Here is a 26,304-nt window from a genome sequence, read left to right as displayed (position 1 = left end):
CCTTGTTAATTATTATAAAGTTTCTGGGACCTGTGAATGAATTGGCCTTGATACAACTATGTTGCTCTTGAGCTCTTAGTTAGGCAATCATTTTATCCAACTTTTCTCTTTGGTTGGAGCAAGAGGGTATAAGGAAGGAAGGTACTTTATCTACAGAGTGTCCCATCTTGATTAGAACCTAATTTCTAAAACATAGAGTACATCTCATACATAGCAACCCACAGGTGGTTAGATATAATTGAGTATGGTTTAAAGCATTACCTGTGAATACATGAAGTGTGTTCCCATTTGCCTTCCCCAAAGAATACTTATACTTGTATTATATCACTATTATTTTCTGTGCATTTCTAAGTTTTATGCATTATTTGAGATTGGTTTGGATTAGATCACATATTTCCTATGTGGAATCAATGACTTGTTTTATTCCTTAACACTAAGCATGTTTCATTTTTCTAGTCTGAGTTTTTTTGTAAATGGTAATCATGTCATGTTATTAATATGGTTTTATTTTCAAAAGTTAGGTAATTTAATGTATACTATTTTCATTGTAGTTCAGTTATCAGTAATTAGTATCATCCATAGAATAAGTAGAATAAATTTTAATACAAGCCAAATGATTTTTTTCTGAGGTTTTGATTGATTTTTATTTTCTACTTTTGTTAAAAATTCTTTTCCCTTTCTTAACTACACATATGTTTAGCTAACTTTTAGGCTATTTCTGTAAGCTAACATGGAGAATATGGAGGAAAAGTTCAGTGATTGACAAAATAATAAAAAATATGTTCATGTATTTCTGCACATTAAATGTATCAGAAAATTTTCTAGAACTGTATCTGTACTTATCTGTATAATGTATCTATTTGCATTCTTTAAAATTGAATAATTAGGTGCCTTGTAGCTCAGTAGGCAGCGTGTCAGTCTCATAAAATTAAATAGTTACTTGCTCTACAGCTTTAAACTTTATCTTTTAACTCTGCAGCCAGTGTATTAGTTCACAGTTAGATGAACTGCTCTGCCCACCAACAACAGTGGAAGGAAGAAACGATGAAAAAGCTCTTCTTGAACAGCTGGTATCCTTCCTCAGTGGCAAAGATGAAACTGAGTTGGCTGAATTAGACAGAGCTCTGGGAATTGACAAACTCGTTCAGGTATTTCTTAAAGTTGGCCTCGTTTAAATGATTCACCCCTGGGAAGCTATAAAGTGATTTTTAAGCAATATTTTCCAGTATTGCTCTCATTATGTTTTAGTTGTATAATTTACCCTTGTGGAAGTTAACAAAATATATAATAGTTAATAATGGAATTTTTAACCAAAAATAATTGTAATTAGAGAGTCTTAGAAAGCCTTAGCTTTTCGCTCTGGAATAGAATCTTAGAAGGCCCCCTTAGAATAGAATCCAGATTTATGTCATCACTTCTGATTTTAGTATTTAATATATCCTTTATTCATGGTAGTGTTCAACCTATATTAACCATATTTAAACTTTCAAGCTAGTATTTTTCAGACTGTGGGGTTATAAATCAATTTAGTACATCATGACCAGCATTTTTAATGGAGTAGAATAGTGTAAAATACAAACTATCAGAATGCATAGCCCAGGAAACGGGGGAGTTATGCTTCATGAAACTCTCCTTTTGCGTACTCACACACACACCCCTGCACACAATAGGTCACCATGTAAGTTACATTTCTTACAATGAGTAATCGTGAAAGAGTGTGAAAGCTGTAACACTATAGCGTTCTGTTAGGTGAACAATGAATTTTTTTCTAGTAAGATAAAAACATGAATTCTGTATTTGAAATAGAAAAATGCCTGACCCCTCCTTTAGTAGTCTGCTTCTGTGGCAACTTAGTAAATATAAAGTTTGTTGATTCTTAGGCTTTGTAATGAAGTTCTCTTTAAACCTTTTTGCTTCATTTCATTGATTTAGGGCCTTTATTTTAACTGTGTTTTCATTACTGAAATTTTTAAACACCTCAGTTAATCTATTACTCCACTCCAGAAGTAACTTTCAGAGATGGTTGCTTCAAGTAGTAAACATCTGGAGTGCTTCATGAATTCATGAATGTATTATGATGAACCTTTCTGGAGATGCTCTCAAATGCAAAGTTCCATAGAGAGCGTGTCATTTATTGGCAGAAATGTATTTGTAAAATGCTCCGGCTTCTTTTCCCACAGGGAGGCGGATTAGACGTGTTGTCAGAGCGATTCCCACCACCACAAGCAACACCCCCTTTGATGATGGAAGAAAGGCCCAGCCTTTACCCCCAGCCTTACTCTTCTCCTTCGCCCACTGCCAGTCTCACCAGCCCTTTCCAGGGCATGGTCAGGCAAAAACCTTCACTGGGGACTATGCCTGTTCAAGTAACACCTCCCCGAGGTGCTTTCTCACCGGGTATGGGTATGCAGCCCAGGCAGACGCTAAACAGACCTCCAGCTGCACCCAACCAACTTCGACTGCAACTTCAACAGCGATTACAGGGGCAACAGCAGGTGAGCACTCCTGTTTAGCAGGTGATACATTGTAAAGGTGTGTCCTGCCTTTGTAATGAGACAGCCCAATTGCTACGATAAGCACATCAAGTCTACGACCAGGACCTTTATGAATGACTCAAAACACTGACTAAACAGACTTAGTCTGCTAGGATAAGAAAAGGGGACAAACTCATTCAGTTAGACTGCTGGCTGGTAACAAAGTACTCAAAACCTACATTCAAAAGCAATTTAGTCTCGTTTTTGAGATAAAAAAAATCTAGTGTTAACATTGTACAATTATTAAATCAGTAAAGAGAAACATAGTTTAATTTACAGAGTGTCAAAAAGATCCTGTGCGTGATTGCTGAAACAGAAAATGAAGTTTATCGATGTTATTTGGAGTGATCGAAGCCCCGTGATGTCTTTATATTAGGAGAATGGAGACCAGGATAGTGTGGGGGTGTTGGGTGCTGTGCGTGAGTTAAGTCTCTCTCGTGACAGGTAATGAGTAGCTATAGTGGTGTAAATATTGAAGGCTGTGCAAGCAGCAAATACAGAGATAATTATCAGGAGCCGAAGAAAGGAAATGGTTCAAGTATCACCTCTGAGAAGTGGGGCCAGGGCTGCCGACTTTTGTTTCTTGTTAATCTTTCTGTATTTTTTAAAATTACATGTATATATTGCTTCAGGGGGTTTTTTAAGTAAAGAAATTTCCTGGAGGCTTACTAATTCAGGAAGGAAGGAAAAGGAGATAAATTAGAAAGGCTGTATGATATAATGGTGGTAGGAGTAAGCTCTAGTTTCAAATCATAGTGTTAACCTTAAGTGGCTTGAGAATGAAATTGTTTACCCTTTAAAGCTTCCAGTTTCTCATTTACAAAGAGTCTAATAATTAATTTCTTTACCTCTAGGTGGTCGTGTGGATTAAGTGAGATAATGCACGTAAAGCTCTTACACAGTACCTGACATGTAGTAATACTTAATAAATACTAGCTATTACTATAAGATCATATTCAATAAATATAATTAATAATGTAACATACTTCCATTTCACTTAAAAAGGTGATAAAAAGGAGAAAGAAAAAGGGAGAGATGAGGTAGGAAAAAAGTTTTAGTGGTGGAATAACAAAGAAAACTTTTCTTAGTGCTGAAGGTGGAGTAAAGGACTCAACGAGGAGTTCAGGGGAGCGAAGGAAGAAAAGAGAAACAAGGAGAGGGAACAGTAGCATGTTCTGAGAAGAAGTTAAACTACTTCTTGTTACACTTGTCATTCATCATAAGATAGAGAACCTAAGAATAGGAAATGCTTAATAGTTCCCCTCTAATTTTTCATAAAACATATTTAAGGGGACTATATTAAGTATGGTGAGGAAGACAAAGAAAAAAAGATTCAGGCAGCTTTCAGAACTTACAGTCAACTTGGGGTATTTAAGACATAAATACCTGAGAAGTTAGTAACAGTGCCAGCAATGAGTGATTAAGTGCTAAACCGGAAAAGGGGAGGGAAGTGTAGGTATGCTGATTCCCTCCATTTACAAGATGGAGTTCGGTAAATACTGTCTAAAATTAAAGGCTTGGTGAGCAAGGCCAGCTCAGTAATCTAGGTCAGGTTCGTGAATAGATGAAATGATAATTCATACTTAGTTCAGAAAAAAAATTGCTTTTACTTTGATTTGCTCCTAAAGCAGCTGATAAGCAGAGCAGCCTTGCAAAGAATGTGCATGAAATAAGGACACAAACAGGTGAATGTGACTTCGCATTGCTTCCTTTAAATGTTTTGGAAGCATGTCCAAAGTTTGGAGGTCTTGGTAGCCCACCAGAGTGAAATATCCATCAAGCTGGAGAAATCCCGGGCTTGGGGCACACTGTGTTTTAGCCCCCAGATAGGTCGGCACACAAAACCGACTTACACTGCCAGGTGAGACAGTAACTCTGCTACCCAACAAGCCACATTATTCAGACCTGTCCCTTGGGTTCAGGACCACAGGCCCCTCTGTTCGGCAGTGGGGCATTCAGTCCACAGTGGCTCTGGCACTGCAGTCTCCCATGTGCCGGGGATATCTGGCCAAGGCTTATCTCCCTGTCTCAGTTAAGATGCTTTCAGCAATAGGGAAAAAGGAAGATCGGCTCAAAGTAGTAACACCCCAAAAATATTCTGACTCAAAAATTGAGGTGATGCAAAATAGAGACATGTACAGGTATGGTTACTTCAGAGACCCAAGGATGTTATCGAGGACCTAGGTTCTTTTTGTCTTCTTATCCTGTCATCCTTGGCAACTGGGAAAATGGCAGCCATGACTACAAACGTCACACGCAAACAAAACCATCTGTCAGGGAAGAACAAGACTCTTTCCCATGCATCTCGTTTTACAAATTTTTTTCTTTTTAAAGATTTTATTTATTTATTTATTTTAGAGAAAGGGGAAGGAAGGGAGAAAGCGGGGAAGAGAAACATCAGTGTGTGGTTCCCTCTTGTGCGCCCTGCACTGGGGACCTGGCCGCAACCCAGGCACGTGCCCTGACTGGAAATCTAACCCGTGACCCTTTGGTTTGCAGGCTGGTGCTCAATCCACTGAGCCACACCAGCCAGGGCTGCATCTCCTGTTAAAATGAAACTTTTTCAGAAGGCTCTTGTCCCTCCTTTTCCCCTCCCCTCACACCATCCTCCCCCCACCCCCCAAAAAAAGGGAAAAACAAAAAAGCACTTTGCATGTCTGGCTAGCCAGAACTGAGTCCCAGGTACACCCTTAGCCAGCTGCTGACAAGGATTGACGTAGAGTACTCATAGAGAACCCTTGAGACATGTGACTTGGGATAATTAGCTGAATAAAATCCTATTTTGATGTCAAGGAAGAAGAGGAGAGTAAATGGCTGTGTGTTGGCAATAATAATACCTGATTAGATCAAGACATTAAAGTTTAAAGAAATTACGTAAAGTTGTGCAGGTAAATTCACAGCTGAGATTGAACTGGTGACGTGGGACACCCGCCCTTTGTTCTGCCTTAAGTCTCATTAAATGGCAAGTTCATGTCCGTGCACGAAAGAAAGAGAATACCATCGTGGTACCAAGATCTCTGAAATGCAGAAAGCAAGCATAAGAAACAAAATTATCAGAAACAAATAATATAACTGCTTGCATCCAAGAAAATCCAAGAGAATCTGGAGCGAACTTACAACGAGTGGAGTCGTTCAGCAAGGTTTCTAGGTGAAAGAACGACAAATAAAAATTAATGATAATCCTTTCTGATAGCAACAACCAATTAGAAAAAATAATGCAATTTCAAAATGTATCACAAAATACAAAGTAAATCAAAATAAAAAGTCAAAAAGAAGATCCAAGTTAAAGATATCTGTTAACTAAAAGGCTATTGTAAAGACAGCAGTCATTCTGAAGCTAATCTATAAATTCAGTGGAATTCCAATCAAAATCTCAACATGGAATTTGGCAAACAGATGCTAAACTTCTTTTAGAAGCATGAAGACAACCTTAAAGGAGAATGAGGATGAACTTCCCTATCAGATACCAAGATTTAAAACCACGTGTTAAAAAGTTAAAGCAGTGTGGGACCGGCATAGGGATGGGCAGTTCTGCCAGCTGGAATGCAGTGGGGAGCCCAGAGGCACACCCAGACGCATGCAGACACTTCATAAGGGACAGGCGGCCATCAGTGGGGAAGGGGTGGCCTGTGAAATCCGTGCTGGCACATTCGGCTGTCCCAGAGGGAAAAATTAAATTAGATCTTTATCTCATGCCGTAGACAAAAATAAAGTGTAGATGTGGGGATATGAGACAATCTCCATGGCCCCTTACAAAAAGGACATAAAGGAAAAGGTTGATGTTTGCGTTAAAATTTGGAAGTTGTGAACAAACAGACACCATAAACAAGGTTAAGGGACAGGTTACAGACTCAGGGAAGTTATTCAGGGAAGATATTTGCAACCCCACGTAAGAGACAAAGGATCAGCATCTCGAATGTATCAGATTTATAACATGGTGTTTTTAATACACTTACCTCACCTGATTGATACCATGTTTACTCGTCGGTCATATCCTTCTCTTCCTTCTTCCTTCTTGCCACCCGCCAGCGATGTAAGCTTCCAGTGGTCAGGAAGTGCGCACAGTGAGCACCCGGTGGTCTGAGAAGAGAAAGAAAGGGACACACACAGTTTACATCATAACTGGTTTCTCTTCAGTGGATCTCAAGATCAGTTTAAAAACACGTGATTTCTTGACCTCAAGTATGTCTCATTTGCTGGAGTATAGTATACAAGGGGTAAAAAGATTCTAATATTTTAAATTTGAATATCCAGTCATGAATAATTTCCGGCTGGTGAACAGGAGGAGGAAGAGCACCGTAGAAAAATAGTACAGATGCATTGGCTGAGGCTTGACAGCAAAAACAAAAGGAGCTGGTGGTTAAGAACAAAAACAAAGTTAAAGCCTATAGGGGTAGTGTGTGCTTACATCCCAAATAAGCAAAGATTCAAGAAGTATATCTGTAATGCCTAGAATAACTTGAAAACTTCTATTTTGAAAAAGGGCAACAGCAAAAATGGGTAGGTCTGCTGCTCATAGAAAATATGTAACACTGGCTGACAGAAGATGCAGTGTTTCTATTCCAGTTTTATTTTCTTCTTCTCCAGCAAGGGACATGGTCAGCATACTATCAAGAAAAGAATAATATGAGGGGGGAGTAACGGCCTAGTCAGATAAAAATACGGCACACTTAGACAAGTCCAGACGTGTCGTTTGTTAGGGTGCCCGAGACAGGTATGGGTCCGGTGTAAGGACCGCTGTCGATAGACTTCTCTGTGTTACAGAGAGTAGAAAGCCCAGAAGACAGCAGCGAGGTCGCAGAGCAGACACTGCAGAGAAGCAGAGTTTACCTCTGGGTTTCTGGCAATAAAAACCCCCTGATAAGAGAGTAAGCAAGAAGCAGCTCTTTGGGGAGCATTTGAGATACTGTTCCCAAGCATACCTCATCAGTCTGGCTCAAGTAAAACTTATTTTTAAAAAAAAAAGCGCTCTGACTTCCAAGAATTTACACAGTGGCCGGATCGGGGTTCTCACCCTCGGCAGTATTAATATTTTTGGGTCCGGGCGATTCTTGTTAGTGGCGGGGCAGGGTCTTCGCACGCAGTGAAGGGTGTTCAGCAGCATCCCTGGCCTCTACCCACCGGATGCTGGTGGAAACCCCTCCCCAGGTGGTGGCAACCAGAAATGTCTTTAGGCACTGCTGGATGTCCCTTGTGGGGCAGGCTCGCCCTGGTTGAGAACCAGGCCAAATAGTCATGGTTTAGGTTTGTTAGAGAAGGATGTGCTGCTATGGCATTGAAAAAATCTGTCCAGACAGACAAAACGACAGCTTGCCTGAGCGGTGTGTGTGCGTGCACAGGTGAAGGTCCGTGTGTGTTTATGTGCACAGGCCGGGTTTGTGTGTTTTCACTGGACAGAGCCCTGTGTTTCCCTTTTTTTTTTAAATCCTCACCAGAGAAGATAGACGGGAAGGAAGAGAGGGAAAGAAACGTCAATCAGTTGCGTCTTGCATGCACCCCAGCCAGGGTCCGAACCCACAACCTAGGCACGTACCCTGACCGGGAATTGAACCTGCTGCCTTTCAGTGTACAGACAGCACTCCAGCCAGTTGAGCTGCGCTGGCCGGGGCCCCCACATTCCCTTTTGCGATATAGCAAGCCTTCCACCTGCTCGTCACAGCTCTTGAATGTGTGTCCCCAGCTCTAAGGACCACCAGCTTCCTCCACACCCCAAGCCCCAAAAGTTAAACTTTCCAGAGAGATAAAGGATATGGTGATCCTTTTGGGGAAACTTCCCTGGAAGAAGTAGACCTTGACCTGCTTGTGAGAATGGGTAGCAGCGTAGTGACCAGGGAGAGGAAGCATGTCCCAGTGAGAGAGTCACACACACAGGTGGTAAGGGGGAGGGAGCGTGGACAAGTTACTTTGTGGGCAGAAGGAAACCGATTTTTCTCTAACAGAAAGTGTTTGTACATTGCTATTTATAATAAGTCCTTCTACTTCTAAAAATAGCCTATTTTCTAATTAAAAATTTTTTACTACTTAAGAATCTTTCCTCCGTCCCCACCCATTCCATTCTCACCCCGTCTCGCCACTGAGAGGGTACTTGAAGCAGGAAGTCTGTGGGCCCAGCTCCCACTACCCCAACAGCTTCACTCCTCCGCATCGTGGAGCGTTCGAGTGTTGCCTCATCTTCTTTCCTACATACACTTGCTGTTGTTTCTGCCCGAAGCTAACGAAGCTAACCTTTCAAGGTCCTGTTGCGCTCACTCACACTCTTGGTCCCGCCTTTGTGCCCTAGGCTAGTCACTGGTCCCTGCACAGGGACGTCTGAGCCCCCCGCCCCCCACTTGGCAGCGAGTTCCCAGGGGATGGAGATTGCTCACCCTTGCCGCCTTCAGACTTTACATACTGTCTTACACACACTGAGTTCTTTTATAAATCTTTATAAAATCAATGGTTTATTTAAATTTATACTCATAATCTGTTGAGCTTAAAAAGTATATAGATTTTGATATTTAAGAGACCCGTTCTTTGACTTTTAAAACCATAATGTTGTTATCTTTATTTTTGAAGTGATTCCAAATGTTTTATCCTATTCCACAATGCTTGACAGTTATAATTTTAACATTTAAATTTTGTTGAGAACCCACCCAGCAGTTTGTTTTCAGGGAGTCAGAAAATGGATGAAACCAGAATCAAGAACTGAGCTATCTGCCCTGACCAGTGTAGCTCAGCTGGTCAGGTGGCATTCCTCCAGCCCAGTTCCCGGTCAGGGCACACACCTGGGTTGCAGGTTCGGTCCCGGTCCTTGGTCCCCGTCCTGTGCATATGACAGGCAGGTAACAACCGGTGTTTCCTCCTCACATCGATGTTCCTCAGCCTGTCTTTCTCCCTCTCCTCCCCTCTCTCTAAGATTAAATAAATAAAATATTTAAAAAGGAATTGGGCTATGTAGAAATGAGAGATTTAATCACTGTTCATAGCTCTTTGACTACCTTGTAAAACTTTCATGAGCTTTCTAGTTTGCATATAGTATATTAAAATGTATAAAAGTTATTCAAATGTAAGGTATGTTAAAAACAGACATTAATATTTTATGTCAATATATTTTATAAGTTATGAAGTACCATATAAACACAAAATAGTATTGCTATTGTAACATCTCTCTAGAGAGTTTGTTCATATCAAATTATTGAGCAAGAAATTCTTTAAGCTATAGATAGTTTGTGGTAAGATGTAACTCCAAGGATGCTTGTCTTGTTACCTGATAAGTTATGTCTGTGACCTGGACCCTACGCCTGATATAGACAGCATCTTCCAAAGTAGGGGACATTGTCAGTGGCTGTATATCAGGAAGAGAAAGGTTTGTGATAAATAGGTTGCATAGTAGGTCCCCTTCTTGGACATCCACAATGTGCCTTGGCCAATTAAAGGCTCATGGAATTACTGCAGCAAAGAAATCTGTTTCACCTTGTGTAACCCATCATTTCCAGTACTCAACACAGCACAGCATGCTGTTTTCCCGGCACATCTATTAATATCCTGCAGAACAATGTTCTTTTAGAATACCAATTGGGGAACTGCTAGTCTAAAGTAATTACTTCTTCCAGTTAAATAAATAGTCCATTTTCTCAGACCATTTGTTTCTTACATAATTTTCTCTAGCTAATGAAATCATGTTGGATTTTCCCCAAATCTATACCCATTAGCCAGGCACCCTCCGAGGGAGAAGTAACTCAGCTTTTCCATTTATCTTCCAGACCTTTGTAGAATGCACCCAATTGTATACTTACTTTTTTACTAACAATAGTTTTATGACCTAGAGCTGTTTCTTTTCTCTCCATTATTGCCTCTATCTGAAATAACTAGGTGTTAACATATGTTTTCAAAGTATGATACATTTATGTGTGTGTGTGAGTGTTTTAGTGGCAGAGCATTTAAAAGTACAGTACACACACACACATACAAACATGTGTGTATTGTACTTTTAAATGCTCTGCCATATTGGGTGTAGGCGGGAAATATTTGATAAATGTGAGCATCTGTCAGTCTTGTGGCAAATAGTCATGGGGAATAATCTTACTAAATGCGCAGTACTAAAACTGGTTAGTCAATAAAATATTTGTCTTAATTTTAAGGGTTGTGCTGTTTTTATATAGAAATATGATCTCATTTTTCCCACTGTTCTCTAGTTGATACACCAAAATCGACAAGCTATCTTGAACCAGTTTGCAGCAAATGCGCCTGTGGGCATCAATATGAGGTCAGGCATGCAGCAGCAAATGACACCTCAGGTAACGTGAGAAAACCAGACATTGTGAATACTTTGCCCACCCACACCATGTTTCCTAAAGTGTTGGCTTGAGCATCTTTGAAATGGTCGGTGAGCTGATATTGTAATGATGTTTGTAAGTGTAGCTCTCTTCCAGAATGAATTTATAATGAACTTGTGCTATCCCTTACTGGTGCTTGCTCAAAAGCCGAGGGTTCTCTGTTTTGTTTTGTTTTATTGTCATTGTTGTCACTGCTATTAGATACCCGCTGACTAAGTAGAAAGCTCTTACTGCTGTGCTAAATAGTGCTGGTAATGAGAATCCTAAGATATGAGGCTGTGTGAAAGGTACCTGAAACCTGACCGAAACCTGATCCAAACCCCGTCACATTGCTGAGTTATCTTAACTATCTCGTGTTCTCAGCCCAGTCTGAGCATCAGCATTTTCTATTTTTTATTTATTTGAATGATCCTGTACATGGACCTAGAGCCACTGGAACTTTAAAGATAAACAGAACTGGTAGCCTGCTAAGTGTTACCTAGTTATCACTCCCCATTTAACTTCCAACTTCCACATAGTTCAGTATTTTTGCTTCAACCACTTTCTTATGGTGGTAAGTGAAGGGTTTTAAACAGTATTCAAACAAAACTCTTCTTTTCTCCATGAAATGGGCCTAAATGGATTTGGGGTAGATACAGAAAGCCAACACTAAACCAGAAGGATAAATATTGACAGAAATGGCTGGTGGACAGCAGATGCTGGTGTCTTCGTGGCTCCAGATTTGGGTTTCCATGTCTTACAGATCTTAGCGGTTAGCTCGAGCAAGGGTAATGAGATTACAGGGAACCAAAGACCCTACTTTGGAATTCAGATAAAGATGATTTCTATCAGAAAGGCATATGTCACAGTTTCTTCTAGATTGGACAATATCTAATTGGCAAGTTTAATTTTAATGGAGCCATATGCTTTAATGAGGTCCTCAGTGTGAATTGATGTTTTCTGAGTACATCTTCATTGACATGCCAGACTGCTTTTCAAAGTGAACCAAAAAGTGATTTCACCCTAACTTGGCCACTTCTTTCTTTATTCATAGTATTATAGCTATTAAAATTCTTTCTTTATTCATAGTATTATAGCTATTAAAACTCTTAATGTCTAGAGTAGTCTTGGACTGCAACAATGATATAAAATAGCTAGTTCCATTTACTTTTGTTTGTTATTTTATTTCTAATTAATTGTTTTCTTTTTAAGTGATAATTTATTTGTCATTGGATCTTGAATTTCTGATTTTCCCTTTTTAATGGTATTTGTAGGTTTTTCTAATATAAAGATAATACATGTTCATTATAGATAATTTGGAAAATACTGAAAAATATATAGGAGGAACATTAAAATCACCTATAATCACATTTCGTTCATTTAAGTAAAGTGGAATAAATTATTTCAGTGGAAAAAGGGGGAAACTGTAAGTTTTTTGGACATGAAAAAGAAAAAAGCCTCCTAACAACCTAACATCAGATGAGATAGAAATTGTCAAGCACATTTTCTTCCTCTTTCTTATGGTTTTCATGTTTCTTTTAATAGATTTTTATGACCTGTGTTATAATACTACTAATCATGTATAGTTTCTTTGACATTTCTTAGGTTCTGTGTGACTTTTTGAGAATTTGCCTTTAACCCACGTCAATGGCCATAAATATTGTTTTACCATTTTCAACTACCTTTAATCTATAAAATGTACTTAATTCATTTTCTCTCCTGCAATTATTACTTAAGAGGTTTTGTTCCTTTTCAGTTTTATTTTCCTTTGTACACTGATAATTGCTACGTATTTTGTTGCCCCAAGCCAGTAGACCTTATTCTGTAAGCTTTCCAAGACAGGTAGAGAACATAATAATATCAATAACTGAGGGATTTTTTTTCTCCTTCACAGCCACCCCTGAATGCCCAAATGTTGGCACAGCGCCAGCGGGAGTTGTACAGCCAGCAGCACCGACAGAGGCAGCTCATACAGCAGCAAAGAGCCATGCTCATGAGGCAGCAAAGCTTCGGGAACAACCTCCCTCCCTCGTCTGGACTGCCAGTTCAAATGGGGAACCCCCGTCTTCCTCAGGGTGCTCCACAGCAATTCCCCTACCCACCAAACTATGGTACAAATCCAGGAACCCCGCCCGCTTCTACTAGCCCGTTTTCCCAGCTGGCAGCAAACCCCGAGGCAACCTTGGCCAACCGCAGCAACATGGTCAACAGAGGCATGGCAGGGAACCTGGGAGGACAGTTTGGCACTGGAATCAGTCCTCAGATGCAGCAGAATGTCTTCCAGTATCCAGGATCAGGTATGAGGGTGACAGCGCTGTGGCTTTTACAAGTGCTGCACGCAGCTAGCTTGCTCGCTCTCTTCATAGGCATTTCAGTTCGCTGGCGGTGAAGCGGGCGCCAAGGCAGAGGGCGCTCTCGAGGGAGTCAGGAGGACCAGCCTCCAGACTCGCCTCTCACCACTAAATGCTGGAATGGTCTGAGGCTCCTCTCCCTCTTTGATAGCTAAGATTATTGTTGTTTCAGTTCTCACCCAAGGCTATGTTTAATGATTCTTATGAAGAGAGGCAGGCGGAGAGAGAGAGGAAACATCAATGTAAGAGAGAAACATTGACCGGTTGCCCCCCCCCATACACACCCCGACCAGGGATCACTCCTGCAGTGTAGGTATGTGCCCTGACTGGGAATCGAACCCGCAGCCTTTTGGTATTCAAGACAGTGTTCCAACCAGCCAAGCCACCCCGCCAGGGCACTAGATTAGAGGATCTATATGGACCCATCTGCAAAGCATATTCTCTTATTTTTTTTCTCTTGTGGATCCCTATGAGAATCTAATGAAAGATTACTCCAGACAGTGGGCTTGAGTGCATTAACTCAAAATTTGAATACAGTTTTTTATTATTTTGGAAATTCTGATAGTTTATATAAGGATAATCAACCATCACAAAGTATCTCAAACTTCTCATTAGTGTCACCACTCTTAGCTGCTTAGGTTGTAAGCTATTCCTGCAATATTAGGCAACTCTCTGGCTTCTGAAAGGTTTTTTATTTTTAATCTCTCATGTACACTGTCTCTCCTCCATTCTCTTTGTCCTAGGTGATACCTTTTTGACTTCTTTCACTTTTGAGATTCTGGTAGGGGCAATGAAGCACATTTAATTAATCCACCACGTTTAATCAAATTTTGATGCAAAATTAATGGCAAATTCCTAAAAAAACTGAAATAAATTCCTTGATTTTATAAGTGAATTAAAAAGTAAATTTTAAGGCTGCTTTAAATATGAATATCAATGAGAAGGCTGCTGTTTGACTTGAATAAAATGGTGCAGTTATACAGAGATGTTTGACATGGCAATATGCTTATCAACTTTGACAGCCCAATTAATCTAGACTTTTCATTCTTATCGCAACAAGTGCTAAAATCCTTTGACTGTTCAATTGTCTAGTATCAAAGAGCACCAGAATTCTGTAAGACGTTTTAATCAAAACTATGCCACTTCAGTTCCTCTGTCCTCAAGACAATGAAGTCATCCTTGGCTGGTTTTTATCTCTGACACTATCCGTGTGGGCAACAAAAGGATTATAAATCCATATTTTCATTAGAAGATTGAATAGGAGTGGCCTTCAAAAGAGTTTTATTTCTTATGATTTCTATATGCAAAGAATTTGACGCAGCTTTTTCACTTTATTCTAGCTTGCAGAAGTACTTCCTCCAACATTAGAGTCTTCTGTAATTATTTATTTACCCATTCCTGTTCTGAAATGGCAACCTAGCCAAAACAGCAAATAGAGTCTCAGCTTTCATGATATTGATTGCAGAGCTTTAAATCAAAAGATTGATCTCATTCACGGGTGGGTGGGGGGACTAACTACAAGTAAGCCAAACATTACTTAATTCCCCAAGGATTTTTTTCTCATAAAAATAGTGCTTCTGTCAATTTTCAGTCATGCTCTTTAACACCTCTTCTCTGGAAACTTAAGAAAGAAAAACTTTCTATCCAGCTTCAGTGTCTTGACAAAGCCACCTGGAGATGCAGAGCTTCAAAGTCCCAGTTCTGAGGAAGGTGACAAGATGTCTCTCAGGGTTGTGGGTCTAGCCCTTGGCCCCTCACAGGTTAACATACAGAACACAGTAATTGAAGCAGTGAGTGGGTGGGCCTTCCACGCTCACCAGGCAGTGGAACCGGATGTGTGGCCATCCACCACAGATGCTTGATCTGGTACCCGCACTTTTCTTCCAGCCCAGCCTTTGATTGACAAAAAATACTTTTCACAAAATAAGAATTTTTCTTTCATAAAGCCAGCAGTCAGCCCTGGCTGGTGTGGCTCAGCGGATTGAGTGCCGGCCTGCGAACCAAAGGGTCACGCTTGTTCGATTCCCAGTCAGGGCACATGTCAGGGTTGAGGTCCAGGTCCCTGGTGAGGGACACGCAAGAGGCAACCACACGTTGACGTTCCTCTCCTTCTCTTTCTCCCTCCCTTCTGCTCTCTCTCTCTGAAAATAAATAAATAAAATCTTCTTAAAAAATCCAGCAGTCATACTCCAAACAAAACCCAGAAGCTGGGTACAGTGGAGAGAGTAGTAGTTCCCTCCAGTTGCAGACTGAAATGAAACGGCAGAACTTTAAGTTCCTCTATAAACTGCTTTAAAAAACTAAGGGGCTTTGGCTGGTGTGGCTTGGTGGATAGAGTGTCAGCCTGTGAACGGAAGGGTCACCGGCTCCATTCCTGGTCGGGGCACCTGCCTGGGTTGCAGACCAGGTACCCAGTAGGGGCATGTGAGAGGCAATCATTTGATGTTGCCAGTGTGAGGAAGACACAAGTGTTTTTTAAGGATCACAGCCAAAATAGTTGAAATTTAAAATTAGAATTAGTGCAAAAACAATCAGCATATATCAAGATGGTTAACATGATGGAGAAAAACCCACCTTTTAGAGTCATAAATAGAAAACTTTTTTCTCTATTCTAAGTTAAAATTATTTGCCAGACATTAAACTACACATGGAGGAGGCAGCAAGAAAAAAAATACATATCTTTGTTTATATAATCTTTATGCAAAAAGGTAGTTAAACATTGAGTAAAAGATAAAAAGCTTTATAAAGTCTATGGCTCTCTCAACTTTCACAGAAAATTTAAAATGATAGCCTATAAAAAAACAAGTGAATAAATTAGCTATATCTCTGACCAGATTAACCAAACAAAAAAAGAGAAACATCACTGTATTAACAATGACAGAATGTGGAGTATTATATGGGTATAGTCAATTACATTTATAAACAGATATTAAGGACATAGAAATGTGCATGATGTAACAATAAGGGAAAGAAGCAACAGGATTATCGAAGACTTTATAAAGGAAGGTTTGAAGGAATTATTACTAAATTACAGGTAATCGAATTATGACACTCTTTTTTTTCTGCCCCTGTGCAACTTTCTCTACCTCAAAGTGTTTAACTCTGAAGTGTATTTGTCAGGAGAAAAAGAATACAAAGTGCTAACATAACAGAAAACAAGAAGAAATCCATTTTTACGTTTTAAAATTGTTATAGACTTGGACTTTTGGCCAAGATAGAGTAACAGGGACCAGATTTATTCTATCCGAAGCAAACGAATTATCAAAGTACTACGTCAACCCAAGTACAGTCCTCGAAACTGTCCAGACCGCGCAGCGAGGGGAAGAAGCGGTTTCCCTGCGTTGAGCAGTGGGTCTGGGCACAGTACCAGGGGAGAGAGAACCCCGCGGAGGGGGAACTGCGGGGACCTGCAGAGGGTCCCACTTAGGGCTTCAGCTGAGTGCTGGTGTGTGTGCGTGTGTGTGCGCGTGTGTGTGTGTACACATGCAAACCAAGGCTGAGGAAAAAACCGCCTGGAAAGATTAGAGGCAACAGTTTTTAAAGCTCACACAGAGGCAACTCCTCCTCCCGCCGACCGGAATAGAAGACTCGTAATTCTCAGGGTGTCAAGCAGAAGACTCAGAAGGGTTTTGCCTCATTAATAAACAGGACTGAACTCTGTCTGCTCTTGTCTCTTTAGGGGAAACATCCAAAAGAATTAAACCCTTTTCATGTAACCTAACCATGACCCCGACAAATGTCAAAAATATCTTAAAGGATTTTTTAAATTGAGCACCTAACAAGGTAAAATTCACGATGTTTGGAGTCATTTTTGAAATTACCGGGCTAGCAAAGAAGCAGGAAGATACAACCAATAATATGAAGAAAAATCAACCCATCAAACCAACCCAGAAATTACACAGGTGATGATAGAATTAGTAACAGGGATGTTAAGACAGTTATACATTTTACATTTATTCTTTATGTTCAAGAAGTTACAGGACAGCTTGAACGTGTTAAGTAAAGGTATGAAAGGTATTTTAAAAATCCAAAAATCACCCTCTCGGATGAATACTACAATGAAACATATCCTGGAGGGGATAAGAAGCAGATAAGACATTAGAAAAGAAAAATTAGTGAACTTGAACATACAGTACTGAAAATTAGAAAAACAAGATTGAAAAGATGGTAATTCACTTCAAATTGATCTTATAATTCAATGCAGCCCCTATCAAAAAACCACATGCTTTTTGGAGAAATTGACAAGCTTCTCCTAAAATTTACATGGAAATCCAGGACAGTTTTGAGAAGGAAGAACAAAGTATGTTGTTGGATGACTACCAGTTTCAGAAATCTCCGTAAAGTCGTAGTAATCAAGACAATGCGACGCTGGGACAGGTACAGACATGCAGATCCCTGTGACAGAGTGATTGACTTTCATGGTCAACCAATTTTCTTACATTTATTTATTGATTTGAAAGAGAAGAGAAGGAAGAAAGACAGACAGAGAGAAGCATCGATTTGTTGTTCTGCTGATTCATGCATTCATTGTTTGCTTCTTGTGTGTGCCCTGACCAGAGATGGAGCCCACAACCTTGGCGTATCGGGATGACACTCTGACCAACTGAGCTACCCGGCCAGGACTGATCAATTGGTTTTCAGTAGTTTAATCAGTAACTGTCCTGAGTAAAAAGGAATAAACTAGTGATAACTGCTACAGAAAGGTGCAACCTAAAAAAAATAGTAAGCTAAGTTAAAGAAGCCAGACATAAAACACCTCATACGATTACATTTATTACGTTTCCCAAAAAGGGCAGAGTTGTAGAGATGGAAAGCAGAGCAGTGGCTGCCGTGGGCTAGAGGTGGCGGTGGGGTTGGCTACCAACAGGCACAGCAAACGGGGGATGATGAAAATGTATGAACTGGATTACGGTGATGGGTGCACACTCAATAAATTTGTTTGAAAACGTTGAATCGTGCAGTTCAGTGGGTGGGTTTCATGCTGTGTAGATTATATATCAATGAAGAAAAAAGGGAGGGAGGAAGGAGAACCCACAAAGATGAGTGACGAGGAGTGGCGAGCAACACTCTCGTTTTTCATTTCTCACGTGGGTTGTTCTTATCTCTCCTTTTTCAACTTGCCTTTATTATACAAGTTATCTGTCTGTTATACAAGTTATATGTTTTTTACACTTAAAAATTCATGCAAGCCAAAATAGAGCAGAAAAAGTTCACATGTAATCCTGGTATGCAAATCAATATCTTTAGAATAGAAAGCATTCTTCCAAATTTATTTTATATGTTTATCTGTCTGTTTACACTGAAATTTCCTGCCTTATTTTTAAGGGATGGAAATGTTTTCTCTACCCTGTTGATTAGGAACATTTCTAAAGATCCTTGTGGCTAAATAAATTTATAGCATATTCACGTAAATTGTGTTAATTTACAGGAATGGTTCCCCAAGGTGAGGCCAGCTTTGCTCCATCTCTGAGCCCTGGGAGCTCCATGGTGCCGATGCCGATCCCGCCTCCTCAGAGCTCTCTGCTCCAGCAAACTCCGCCTGCTTCTGGGTACCAGTCACCAGACATGAAGGCCTGGCAGCAAGGAGCAATGGGAAACAGGTAAGGGGCGTTTTTATGTCCAAGCATCCCCAATGCACTGCAGCACATAAGAACAACCATTTCTTCACAGTCTAAATAAAAGATTATTAGCTGCTGCGATTTGCCAATTCAAGAAACTGAATTTTATATTATTAAATTATCAACAAAGAAAGATAATGCTTTTTAAGTCCTTTAAATGGTTTTTAAGGCAAATTTGCGTGTTTACAGTAGAGAAAAGTGGTCTAGTGGCCCCTGACCTTTTCATACCACCCCCAGCGCACCTGAGGAATACGATCAATGCCCATGAGGAACAGAATGCCCGGGGCAGGTGTAAACACGGGCACTTAAAAAAGTTTTTTTATAGAAACACATAAATATCTCAAAAATCTAAAGTAAGAGTGGCAATGTGTTAGAATTTAATAGAGCTGAATTCAGGCAGGCTTTACTCTTCTCAGTATTGTTTGAAGATTTTGTGGCAACAACAAAGGTTTCGAGGCTCCTTGGGTCCTTCTGCCTCACCCAGCGTTTTGAATCTAGATTTGCAGTGGCCTCATCTTGCCCACTTTGCTCAGAATTAATCTCACTAAAGTCGCTTCCCTCCCAAATCCTGGCTCCTGAACTTTTCACACATCATTTGGGGTTTTTAAGGGTTTTAATTTGGTTGCATCTTGGTTCTAATGACAGGGAAGCCATTTGAGCTGACAACATAATAAGTAAGGCAGTTAAAGTTGAAAACTCAAGACCATATTCTCTTAAAGTTCACTGAAAGGTGAGGGAGGAAGTCTTGCTAGGGAACTCTGCAGCTCTCAGGGAGGACTGTGTGTGAAAAACTGTGTAACTCTCCATGGGGACTGTGTAAATTAGGTGGAAGTGGAGCTGTCTGTACAACCTGCAAGAAGAATGTCAGCCTCCTATTGTGTTCTGACTCCAGCTTCCTGACACCGCTTTGGACTAGGCTGTCCGTTCTCGCAGTTAGCCCCTCACAGGCACTCCCGCTCCCCGCTCAGCTCTCCCTCCTCCGCACTGGTGCCTAGCGGAGTGCTCCCTGTGAGGTCCAACTTCAACTCTTGCCCCATGTCTACACTGAGGCTTTAAGTGTGGCTTGGAAGAAAACATAGTCATGCCCTGTCTGGGTGGCTCAGTGGGTTGGAGCGTTCCCGTACACCAAAATATCATGGGTTCAATTCCCGGTCAAGGCATATACCTAGGTTGCAGGTTCAGTCCTCAGTTGGAACGCTCATGTGTGCTTGCGTGGGCGCACTCTCTCTCTCCCTCCCCCCCTCCCCCTCCATCCGACCCTCTCTCTCTCAAATCAGTAAACATATCCTCAAGCAAAGATTAAAAAAAGTAATCATCATCATGCTGACAAGTCTGTTCCCCTTGACAGTCGAATGCGTTAAAAGGCTATACGCTCTGTTACTTCATTTCCTCCCATTCCCTGTTGAACCCATCCGACTTTTCATTCCTACCACTCCACCAGAAGTATTCTTGCAATGATCGTCGGTAGCACTTGACATACTTGAGCGTTTATGCTTTCTTGACACTCATCGTTTGGTTTCTGGAGTAACTTTCTCTCTTGAGAAAGGTGACTCCCCTATTCTTTCAGTCTCCTCCTCTCCCTGACCTCCGCTTGAGGGCCCCAGAGCTCCTACTGGGTCCTCTTCCCCCGTCTGCCCCCTTCGTTACCCTGTCCAGTCTGACGGCCACGCATGCCGTCTCCGTGCTGTGACTCCCAGACACAGGTCTCCAGCCCGGACGCCCCCCCCCGCACCCCCGGACGCCATGCTGCACTACAGCTGCCTGCTCAGTCAGCGTCTCCACGTGGAAGCCTCGTAGGCGCCTCAAACAACACGATGACAACTGAGGTGACATTCTCCCTCAAGCCAGCTCCTCTTCTACTTTTCCCCATTTTAGTAAGTGACTCTTTTTCCAGGTATTCAGAAGAGCACCTTTCCACTTTTTCTTACATTCCTGCTTCAAGCATTTCCCATCAGCCAATCACGTCAGCTGTCCCACGTGCACACTTAGGTGCACTTCACCCTCGTCTGTTTCCCGGCCCTCGGCAGTAGCCTTCGGTGTCCCTGCAGCCACCGTTGCTGCAGCCACCGCGCTGCTCCCAAAACAGAAGACAGCACGCCAGCCTTCCTCAGCGCCCTCCGGCTTACCCAGCCTACACTATGGGGCCTATAAAGCCCCACTTAATCTTGCTCCCGGACACTTCTCTGACCTCATCTGCTATTCTCATCACTCAGCCTGCCACCCTGGCTTCTGTTTATTCTTCTGTTCCTCAGGCGTGCCAAGTACATTGCAAACTCAGGACCTTTGCATTTTTAAATCCCTCTGCTGGAACGTTCTTCTGTCAGTAGCCACATGGTTTGCTCTCTCACACTTCAAGTCTCTGCTTAAATGTCACCTTGTTAAACACAGATATTGAATGTCACCATAGTAAACTTCCCTGACCATCATTGCTAAAACACCACCACTTCCTACCCCGGGCTCCTTCCTTCTCTTCTCTAGCGCTCAACACATGACAGATTGTGTGTTAGTCTGTTTATTTATGGCCTGTCCCTCCGACTAAAATACAAGCTTCATAAGAGCAAGGACTTTGTTTTTGTTTACTTCCGTGTGTCCGTCCTTTAGAAAACGTAAGCACTTAACATGCGTCTCTTGAACAGATGAGAGTAGAGATTTCCTGTTCCTACTTAAGTCACTTCTTGGATTCAGATTCAATGTGGACTTCACTTGTTGTACTTTAGCAGTTTCTGTGGACTTTGACTTTCTCAAGTCATTTGAGATAGAAAATAATTGTCACCAACTTTCCAAACTTTCACACTTGCTTATGTGGTTCATGTGTAGAAGCTTACGGCTCAGCGCAGGCGGCACATATTTTGTGACCACGCACCGTCCCATCCCTGTGGCTCAGGGCCAGGTACCCGCAGGAACAGGGAGAAACAGCCCCTGCTGCCAGGTTACCCAGAGCCTGGCTGGGGACAAGAGTAGAGGGAAGAGGAGTAAAAGACAGAGAACCTCTAAGTAGGACGAGGTGTTCCGAGATAGTATAATACGATTCTTTTTCGTTGACTCTCTGGTGACTAGAGAAATAAAGGGTTAAACCAAATCTGAATGTCCCGCAACTGCGCAGTGTTTCTGTGTAACCCTAGTCGGGAGGGAGAGCCCTCGTGCTCATTAGCATTTGAAAGGCTAAGAAGGCCGGTTGTTTAACCCTTCGCATCTCAGACTTACTTGACCAGGAACTCTCCTCCCTGCCTGTCGGTGCCTGCGTATCTGTGGAACCCACTTTGGGCCAAAGTCTTAATTTTTCCCTTGTCCCCCCAAGATTTAGGGGCTGCCGAATACTGTGGTAACTGCCAGGAGGTCGACCAGAAAAGCAGAGGGCAGGGTCTTTCCCACACTGGGCCTGAGTTGCCAGCGAGCCCCACAGTCCACCCAGGACCTGGAACTGAGGCCCCAGGAGGGGTTGGTCTTCTTCCCGTGAGGGAGGGAGCTAAAATGGAGCTGTTGGCGAGAGCAGTTTGAAAGAACTTAATATATAGTCCCAAATATAAATTTGACAAGAAATTAAATTCCGAGCTTTTCCCCCTCAGTATGATGTCATTTCATTGCAGTCCTTGAAGCTTCTGCATGCATTAACTTACATAAGCCCTGAGGCTCCACAGTGGTGATTTGTGTATCCATTGACAAATGAGCATTGTCTACAGCAGAAATGTTCTCATTAGACAGTGGGCAGTTAGACTAATAGGTTTCTCTCTCTCCTTTAGTTGTGGGGACACTACCTCACAAACAGACACGCTGTGCAGATATTAACGGTTCACAGATGCATTATTGACCATTTCCTGGGCATATAATTTTCTTGGAGCATTTGTGTTTTATAATTACTTGGGGGAAATTTGCTACTTTTCTTCAGACATGATGAAGGGGCTGTTTCTCAGCCTGTTGGTGTCAGTATGATTACCTTCATCTGCCGGAAGTTGTAAATGTCAGTACATCCTGTTTACTTTCCAAGAGCTAGCAAGGAATAGATAAGTCATTGACAGAGTAAATAATTTTTTTAATTCTCCAAAGTTAACATTAAAACAGGTAGCATTTTCCCAGCAGCTTATTGTTTAACAACTGGTAGATAATCATAAAACATTTGGTGGTTTTATAGAACTTACGAGAGACACAATTCATACATTCTCCTTCAGATGTGTATATTTGTATCACGTAGAATTTTGTCATCACATGAGAAGTTTCAAGTTGTATTTACTTGGAATTTGTCCCATACTCTTCTACGTACTAATAGTAACTGGTTTAACATTTGAAATCCTAAAACCGTTTTGATGGTTAAATGGGTAAATTTCAGTTATCTGGAAGATTTACTTATATGGAAAATTTCCTTTCTTATTTCGATAATTGGAGGTTATCTACTCTGATACTAGGCCAGATAATTGTAACTTAAAATGAGCTATTTTTTTTATTAAATCCCTGGGGCAGAGTTCAAAATGCATCTGAATTATACTTAATCCTTATATATTGTAATATGATAAAGCCTATGTGTAACTTAATAATGTGAAAGACTGCCTTTGGAATTCTGTCTGGTAATTAAGAAACGGAGTCCAGTCGCATTATCCCCATGCTCATGATGGGTGGATGTAATCGGGACTGTTTTTGAGTTAACAGTGTGTTCGGCCAAGCGGTCCAGAGCCAGCCCGCGCCTGCACAGCCGGGAGTCTACAACAACATGAGCATCACCGTGTCCATGGCCGGCGGGAACACCGGCGTTCAGAACATGAACCCGATGATGGGCCAGATGCAGATGAGCTCTTTGCAGATGCCGGGAATGAACACTGTGTGCCCTGAGCAGGTAAGTGGCACAGCGGACACACTCGCTACACATGCACACACACACACACACACCACACCATACCACTCCGTGAGTTCTAAGGAAAGCCAGGCGTGTTCACAGTTACTCATCAAAAATAGCCACACTTCTTCATTCTTTCCCACTATCTTTTGATAACTACTATCCTGTAAAATATAAGATGGAAATTTTGACAGACCATATAAGATTTTAGTCTCGTGAAATTTTAGTGTTTCAGATTTATTATAAAATGATACATATAACACATGGGCTTGGAACTTACTCCTTTATATTCTGAACCCATTTTTTTCATTTCTCCCTTTCAATTGACATTTATTTAGTACTTGCTATGTATGAAGATAGCTCCATAGGAGATAATGTTGACAAGCTAGGGACACACAGTGTAAACAGAGAATCAGTGGCTAACAGGACAGAATAGCTGTGTAAGAGATGGACCCCCATGGACCACGCAGATTATGCCAGGGAAGGGGTACATACACTTAACTACTGAGGGTGTGAAGGAAACATCCCAGTTAGGAAAGGCTTCAGGGAAAATGTGCCTAAGGAAATAGAATGGAAAGGAGTATTTCAGACGGGTCATCCCAGCGTGATCCAGGCAGGGATAGAAGTTGAAAACTAGTGAATGGTAAAGGGATATTTATTGTATATTTAGAGCAGAATTGATGTTGTAAGCTTTTTAGGGGTGCTAAAGCCCATCTAAATGTTTAGAGTTTATCCTGGAGCTTCCTGAAGATTTTTAAGAGAGAATGACTAAATTCAAAGTGGTATTTAAGAAGATCATTGGGGTAATTCCTTGTAGTTCATTATCATTATTAGCAACCACACAGTAGACTGTGGTGACGAGGCTCTGGCCACGAAGCCCTAATTTACAACAAGTCTGAAACATGTGAATACGGTTACCTTTTCCATAGAAGTTCTCTCTGATACTACTGTTTTTTTAAATCCCTACTTCCTAGGTATCATGTAGTAAGCCTAAGGAGGTTAGCAGGGAAAAAACCAACAACTTAGCGATCCACATCTTACAGCAAAATGAAAGAAGCAGATTGGATTGTTTCTTGTCCTTATTGTCTCGATCTTATTCAATTATTACTATTTTAAGAGATTTTTTTTTTTTTATTTTTAGAGAGAGGGGAAGGGAGGAAGAAAGGGAGGGAGACAAACATCAACGTGTGGTTGCCTCTCGCACACGCCTACCGGGGACCTGGCCTGCAACCCAGCACGTGCCCTGACTGGGGATTGAACCTGTGACCCTTTAGTTCGCAGGCCAGCGAACTAAATCTACTGAGGCACACCAGCAAGGGCGATCTTATTCAATTATTAGAATTATGTACTCTCTACAGTACATAAACAGTAGATTAAATTATGTACTCTCTATAGTACATAAACAGTAGATTAAAACAAAGCAATAAAAATGTAATGAGGTTAAAGAATATTACATTTTAAGTGTATTTCTTAAATAGTGGGTCTTGCTTTTTTATTCAACTTGATATTCTCTGCCTTTTCAGTCAAGTGGTTAACCCATTTACATTTAATGTGATTATTGATGTGGTTGGATGTAAATGTCTTTTTTTCTTTTTGTCTCATTTCTTGCCTTTTTTTTGTTTAACTGAATATTTAAATTCATTTTATCTCCTTTGTTGGCTATATATATACACACACATATATGTGTATATATACACACACATATGTTTATAGTTATAACAAGAAATAGTTTAGAGTTATAGTTATAAACATATATGTGTTTAAAACATATATAAATGTCTTTTAATTTTATTGTTGCTTTAGAGTTTATAGTGTACATCTTCACCTTATCATCATCTGCTTTCAAGTGATACTGTATCACCTCATGTGTAATATAAAAACTTCACCACAGTCCACCTCCCTCCTGTCTGTTGTCACTGTACATACCATATTTTGCCATGTATAATGTGCACTTTAGGGGAAAAAAAGGACGTGTGTTATACATGGGTGTGATGATTGCATGCCATGGGTATAATTTCATGTATGATGAGCACAAAAACCGTGGGTGCACATTATACATGGGTGCATTATACATGGCAAAACACAGTATTATGTCTACATATCCGACAAAATAATTGTTACTGCTTTTTACTTTAAACAGTCAATTATATTTTCAAGAAATTTTGTTTTTACCATGTAGTCAGTTCCAGTGTTCCTTATTCCTTCGCGTGGATCCACATTTCCCTCTGGTGTCGTCTTCCGTACGCCTGAGCGCCGTTCTCTGGCAGTTCTTAGGTTTAGGCCTGCAGGCGACGGATTCTCTCAGCTCCTGTATGTATGGAAAAGTCTTTTGTTTCACCTCCATCTTTGAAAGTTCTCTCTGAATTCCAGGTTGGCAGTTTTAGCTCTTAGTGCTGCAACGCACTTTAAATACTGCAGCGTCTATGACACGTGACATCTGCTGTCGTTTAGTCCTTGTCCCTCTGTACGTGATGGATTGTTTCCCCTCCCTGGCTGCTTTTAAGGTTATTGACTTTACCGCTGGTTTTAAGCAATTTGATTACGATATGCTTTAATGTGATTTATTCATGGTTTTTGTGCTTGGTTGGACTTCAGTGAGCTTCTTGATTTATGGATGTGTAATTTTCATCAAATTCAGAAAGATGTCAGTCAGTATTTCTTCAAATATTTGTCTTGTCGCCA

The 26,304-nt window shown here is 41.0% G+C and overlaps 1 protein-coding gene across 7 annotated transcripts in view; it reads left to right on the top strand.

Annotated features, from left to right (window-relative positions):
* Positions 1–26,304, top strand: part of NCOA1 (nuclear receptor coactivator 1) — a 211,398-nt gene that overhangs the window by 176,644 nt on the left and 8,450 nt on the right. For all 7 annotated transcript variants that reach the window (XM_045844373.1, XM_045844372.1, XM_045844374.1 and 4 more), the window contains exons 15-20: positions 980–1,148; positions 2,181–2,495; positions 10,709–10,810; positions 12,723–13,125; positions 18,608–18,779; positions 23,439–23,622. In XM_045844373.1, the coding sequence (XP_045700329.1) occupies positions 980–1,148; positions 2,181–2,495; positions 10,709–10,810; positions 12,723–13,125; positions 18,608–18,779; positions 23,439–23,622 (1,345 nt within the window). The remainder of the gene's footprint in view (positions 1–979; positions 1,149–2,180; positions 2,496–10,708; positions 10,811–12,722; positions 13,126–18,607; positions 18,780–23,438; positions 23,623–26,304) is intronic.

Source organism: Phyllostomus hastatus, unplaced genomic scaffold (assembly GCF_019186645.2).
Source record: "Phyllostomus hastatus isolate PE091 unplaced genomic scaffold, TTU_PhHast_1.1 phas_contig_402, whole genome shotgun sequence".
NCBI classification, from domain to species: Eukaryota; Metazoa; Chordata; class Mammalia; order Chiroptera; family Phyllostomidae; genus Phyllostomus; species Phyllostomus hastatus.
Note: the sequence above shows the minus strand (reverse complement) of the source record. Positions and strands in the feature narration are given on the sequence as shown.